The sequence below is a fragment of the Pantherophis guttatus genome, chromosome 6 (assembly GCF_059756535.1).
Source record: "Pantherophis guttatus breed Tessera chromosome 6, ASM5975653v1, whole genome shotgun sequence".
Classification (NCBI taxonomy): domain Eukaryota; kingdom Metazoa; phylum Chordata; class Lepidosauria; order Squamata; family Colubridae; genus Pantherophis; species Pantherophis guttatus.
The window spans coordinates 27,342,250-27,348,674 of NC_142068.1; the positions used below are offsets into that span (position 1 = coordinate 27,342,250).

The 6,425-nt window shown below is 37.1% G+C and overlaps 1 protein-coding gene across 1 annotated transcript; it reads right to left on the reverse strand.

The window, feature by feature from the left end:
* Positions 1 to 635: 635 nt before the first annotated feature.
* SUCNR1 (succinate receptor 1) lies at positions 636 to 5,934 on the reverse strand. The gene is made up of 2 exons (XM_034440306.3): positions 5,206 to 5,934; positions 636 to 2,836 (listed from the first exon to the last, which is right to left on the reverse strand). Exons 1-2 carry the CDS (start codon positions 5,206 to 5,208, stop codon positions 1,892 to 1,894), a joined length of 948 nt encoding a protein of 315 aa, XP_034296197.2. The 5' UTR covers positions 5,209 to 5,934; the 3' UTR covers positions 636 to 1,891.
* Between the last annotated feature and the right edge of the window lie 491 nt (positions 5,935 to 6,425).

Consider the following 6,425-nt stretch of genomic DNA (forward strand, 5'->3'; position numbering starts at 1 on the left):
AAAAAATTAATCCTGCCATGTCTTTGAATTGTAGGGGCATAGATAAGCTAATGTTAATGCAGTAGGTATATTGAGTGCAGTTTGTATTTTTAATATATGTGCTTTGTTTACCTGTTGGCATTGAATCAACATTTGTAGGGCTATGTTTAAATATTTGTCAACCTGATTTAGGGTTGGGTGGAGTGGACTTGGGTGAGGGTCTTGGAATGTAGTGTGGTGTATATTGACAGGTGGCACAAGGCCGAGAAAGGCTCTGTATGCACTCTGCCAAACTATAAGGATAAATAAACATCTTTGCAGGTTTGAAGGTGTGTTAAAATATAGGTCCTGCTTTCATTTGATGCTTGTGTTCTAAGTAATAATAGATTTGGCATTTGGTATTTCTAATCTATTTCTAATCTGTACCATATTTTTATTCACTCTGGCAAGGAGTTAAGACCACAAAGCTTAATTTAGAGGGATGAACCTTCAGATCTATGCTATAAGATAGGAGAGATAAACAAAGCATTTAAAACAACTGGTGCTTATACAATTTTGAAAAGAGGCTGTGGGCATTCTCACAAAATGTTTGTCAAATTAGGGGTGGGAAGCAAAGAACAGTTGTTGAAATGGCATATCACTGAACTGAAGAAATCTCATTTTCAACAAGATTTATTTTAAAAAAATAAATAAAAAAAACAAGTGTACAAATACAAATATACAAAGTTATAAATAAAATAGCATATTTTCACATTTAGAGTGCTCTTCTATGCAATCAATGAAAAGTTATAGGCTCAGGCCTCAGGGTAAAGTAACAAACACTGGCATCTGATATGTATAAAGCAAGCTCATATAAAAAAAATACAAACAAACAAAAAGTGGTAGCAAGAACCCCAAATCTATTAAAATTATGAAAAAGTGATTTGCTTAACATAAAAAAATTACAGTAATGGCACTTCTGGAACATGCCCGTAAAAAAAGAGGTCTTCAAACATGGCAGCTTTAAGACTTGTGGACTTCAACTCCCAGAATTCTCCAGCCAGCATAGCTGGGATTTGAAATCCACAAGTCTTAAAGCTGCCAAGTCTGAAGACCTCTGCTGTAAAGTGTCACTGAATTCTGTGCATCACAGAAACATCCTTCTTTTTAGTTAATTGCTTGTCTAATCCTCAAAAAAATACTCAGGAGGTCAGCTGATTGAGAGTTATTTAGATAACTGGTTCTAATTTATTAGAGTTTTAAAGGCTAAATTAGTGCACAGTAGGGACAACCTCCTGATTTTTTTTCCTGTCACTGTTTAAAATTCAATTGGATGAAAGATAATCTGCTTTAATTCTCTTATTTCAAAGAAATTTGAAGAACGTCTCCCATAGTTTCCCATAGTCTAATACTCTTGCATTTATAATTTAAATTTAAATATAATTTAAATTTATAATTTAAACTTGAAATGAGTATCCTGTTTTTTACCAAACAAACCTCTCTTTAGCAATCAGCAATCTCCCACTTACCCAATCTCCTTGGGTAAGGATTTAACTCTGGCAGTTATATTAGGCATGAGTTTTACTTTCTTTTCAGAGGCAGTTCACATCAATACAACATACCCCAGTAATCCAGCTTGAATGGAATTCAGCTAGTAAAGAACACCATTTCAAGTGTATGTCTTTCTGAAAAAGGAAGTTGCTGATTCTCCACACAAAACTGATGAAAGTCACTTTAAGCTTCAAATACTATCTGGCCTTTTATCCACCTAACAAGATCTTGGATGAAATACTTGAAGAAAACAACAGGATTTGATGTCCACATTTAGAATCCACTTGAGTTCATGGACAATTGCCAAATTCATAGTAAAAATAGTATCTTGTATCCCATAAACTAGCAATTTCCATATCTGTCCAAAGGCTTCATTGAAACTTCATTTATAGCAAGGTAGAACTCTTTTTAAGGAATACCTTACATTGATCAAGAGCGTCTCCCTGAAGTGATCTCCGATTAAGAAATAAAAGATGGGATTAGTTACACTGTTCAAGAAGGCAATAGGCCTTGTTATCGTGTAAAAAGCTTTAATCAGGTTCTTTGTGCATTCGGAAGGCTTCCAGAATGATAGTCGGGAGGCAATTCTAATATTGCGCATGATATGATAGGGAGCAAAGAGAAGTGAGAAGATACTCACTGCCATAATGATTAGCATGAGAGGCTTCTCAAGGGGCAGAGCGGTGGTGAACTGCAAACTGTGGCTTATAAGGAGAGCACGAGTCTTTATGTAGAAAACCCACATGATGCACAATGGGATTATATACCCAGTGATTGTCAAGATCAGGCTGTAGATTAGGCTGGGGAGTGGATCTCCTGAACTTGCATAATCTAAACATTGACTAATGTTGCTGTTATTATCAGAGGTGATGAAATGGAATATAGGAGACAGTTCCAACATAATCCAGATCCATATGGCTACTGAGAAAACAATAGCCGTTGCTCTCTTCTGCAGAAAGTGATTTCTGAAGGGATACTTTATGAGCAGATACCTGTCAATACTTATAAATGTCAGGAAGAGGATGCTTGTGTACAAATTAAAGAACAGGATAATTCTGTTAAATTGGCACCACACGTTGTCATCTGTTCTTTTGGAATAACTTGACACTAGCCATGGCAGAGTGCAAAGGAAAGATAAATCTGACAGGATTAAGTTGATCAGGTAGATGTTGCTACTTTTCCAGATCTTCCAGTAGAAAAGTGAACCCAAACCAACAACAACATTTCCAGTGAAACCAAAGATGAATTCAAGAGAGTACATAGTGGTAAGGTAATATTTTTCCAGATGGTCAGGTAGCTTCATGCATTCTCTGGTGTCATTTGTGTCCTGAAAATATAAAACTGATGTAAATAATGATTTTTTTAAAAAAAGGTATTTATTTTATTATTCTATAGAGCTTCTCTGTAGGGGCCCAGTGGCTCAGTGGCTAAGACACTGAGCTTGTCGATCAAAAGGTCAGAAGTTCAGCGGTTCGAATCCCTAGTGCCGCGTAACAGAGTGAGCTCCCGTTACTTGTCCCAGCTTCTGCCAACCTAGCAATTCAAAAGCACATAAAAAATACAAGTAGAAAAATAGGGACCACCTTTGGTGGGAAGGTAACAGCATTCCATGCGTCTTTGGCATTTAGTCATGCTGGCCATATGACCATGGAGATGTCTTTGGACAGCACTGGCTCTTCGGCTTTGAAACAGAGATGAGCACTGCCCCCTAGAGTCGGGAACGACTAGCACATATGTGCGAGGGGAACCTTTACCTTTACCTATAGATTCTCAGTCATTCAGGTCATGGTTGTCCCAAAGGTGCTTATTCTGGACGCAACTGGGCTTTCTCATTTATTTTATTGTTTTGTCTTGTGAACAGTCGAGATAGTCTTTACTCACATTTAAAGCAATATTCATTGCAAGACTGTTCTCAAGACAAATGAGATCCTTCTGTTTCTCTTATTTATTTGATTCAATGTCTAAAATAAGGCTACTAAATTTGGTCTGCAAAAGTCCAAATTCCAGTTTGATAGCATGGGTATATAGAATTCTGTTTGTTGCCACCCAGTGGTCATTCAGATCTTTTCAGATATATATTACAATTTCTCAGGATCTTCTTTTTATTTCCCATGACATATTTGTAAACAGATAAATTCCTTTTTAAATGAAAGTTATAGGAGGAAAATCTTTGTTGATGACTATATCCAGAGCTAATAAATGTAGTGACTGACATGTTGAGAATTAACAAATTTGCTATCACCTAACCTTGTGATGAATTAAAAGGCTGCTAGGAATTTGCACCTTGAAACTCTGATGGGGGAAAAAATGACAACTAAAGCATTGGTTTTAGGAAGGATACAATATAATACTTTTTCCCCCCAGAGATCCCTGGCTGCTGGATTCTGTATCAATTAAATTTTGGGACGAAATACAAAGGCAGTCCATGATGCTACCATGGGGTGACATGATAGCAGTCTTCCAATATTTAAAGGGTTGCTATAAAAAAGAGGGGTTCAACTTATTCTCCAAAGCACCTGAAGGCAGGACAAGAAGTAATGGATGGAAACTAATCAAGGGGAGAAGCAACCTAGAACTAAGGAGAAATTGCCTGACAGTTAGAACAATTAATCAGTGGAACGACTTGCCTCCAGAAGTTATGAGTGCTCCAACACTGTAAGTTTTTAAGAAGAGATGGGACAACATTTGTCTGAAATGGTATAGAGTTTCCTGCCTGAGCAGAGGATTGGACTAGAAAACCTCCAAGGTCCCTTCCAACTCTATTATTCTGTTACAGTCTATTACATAGTAACTCTGCAGATTATCTGTGCGTACACCACAACTTTTATGGTTATTTCCTTCCAGAATAAAACATGTCTCAGCTGAAACTCATAATAGGAGATTCTATGGGTTTCCTCAGCCAGCGCAAATTGAGATTCACATCCAGATATTCCTTTAGACTTCAGGCTTATTGTAAAAGAATGAACAGTAGACCTCCTATCTTTCCAAAATTGTAATTACTCACAGTAGATGTATCTATCTTTCAGGGATTCAGTTTAAATTCTTCATCCAACTCATTGTCAACACCAACAGGTATGTGAAAAGCACTGGACTTTACAGTTATTCCAGAAGATACCATGATAATTGGTATTGAAAGCTCACAATAATTCAATAATTAAATTTAACTCAAGACCAAAGAAAAGGATCAAACTATCAATTTTGAGATAACTGAGAACAAAAATTGATATGGATTATGTAACAAAAGCCACCGTACACAATGCCTTACTTTTGAAAATTACACATGAGTTTTCTTAAAGAAGGCATTTTCAGAAAAGGCATGAATTAAACTCTCTCTGTGTGTGTGTGTGTGTGTGTGTGTGTGTGTGAATTAGGGATATATTGCTAGAGTTTCAATATGGAACTATCCAATAATTTCATTAATAAAATAATTTCAAACTGCATAATCATTATGACTGAGGAAGCAAACTTTAAGTATCAATACTAAAAGCAGAACTATTATTTTGAAAAAAAAATTACACAATTGCTTAATATTCAGGATAAGATTATTGTTCTTCACTGATACCATTAATTTTAAGAATATAAACATTCATATCTAATCACAGTTATAAATACAAAGCATTGAAACCTCTTACAATACTCCATATAATAGACTATCTAATAATTTGATTTGATTCTTTTTCCATTAAGGCAACTTACCATCCTGTAGAATGGGTATCGTCCTTGCAAGATACGTCTTGACCATGTTCTGAGGGATGAGCCACGATATAATGAAAACAGCCCAAGAGAAGACGCTCTGCCTAATTTGCATACTGTATTGAAAGTGGTTAATGATTCAGTTGTTACTGGAAGCTTATTGGACTGAGCTAGGTAGGCAGAGCCACTGTAGCAAAAGTGTTGCAAAACTCATTCTGAGAACACTGAAATAATGAAACAAGTGTTTGCCTTTCCTGAGCCACTAGAAGTGGCCCATAGTTAAAGAGACAAAATCCATTTATAAAGTTCTGCCTGAGTTGATTACACAAAAAAAGGTTTTCGATACCCAGAGAATATAAGAAGGAACTTTTAAAAAAACATGCTTGCTTGTTGTTTTTTATCAAACAAACATTGTGCAATTCGAACAAGAATTATTTCTGTCACTGAGTCATAGAATGAGATGCTACGATACCTAAAGCTAACTACCACTTCCTTATTTACATTAGCAAACCTTTAGAAATTACCACACCTTATAATCCTGTATTTAATCAACTTAAGTTAGTTGCTTGCATGAAATCCGAGATATTTCAATAACTTAAAATTTGAGGAATGATAATTCAGGCTCCACCATGACTCATCTGTACATTGAACTGGATGTTTATATTTGTAGGAAAAATTCTTTCCAAATCACCATGACAATGTCCTCGTTTATTCAACCTCATAGTAGCAAATGTTGTCTGACACTGTAAGTTTGAAAGGAGGGGGGTGTCTTTTTGATAAGTATGAATACCTTCCCTGTTCTACCATCAGTTCATAATGAAAGTATGTTTTCCCATACTTTAATCTCATGAATAAATACCCAGATTCTATCTATACCTAGATGCAGTTTTATAGCACTGTGATGGCGAACCTACCATGCCACAGGTGGCACCTGGAGTCATATCGGTGGGCACCTGAGCGTTGCTCTAGCTCCAGCATGCAGGCATGCGCCGGCCAGCTGATTTTTAGGCCTTTTGGGCCTACCAGAAGTTGGCAAACAGGCCATTTCCAGCCTCCGGAAGGCCTCAGGGGGGTGGGGAAGGCCATTTTTGCCCTCCCCAGGCTCCAAGAAAGCCTCTGGAGCCTGGGGAGGACAAAAAACAGGCCTATTGGGCCTGTGCCAAAAATGGGGGGAACACGGGGGGGGGGTCATGCACACATGCGTCGGGGGGCATGGCGCATTG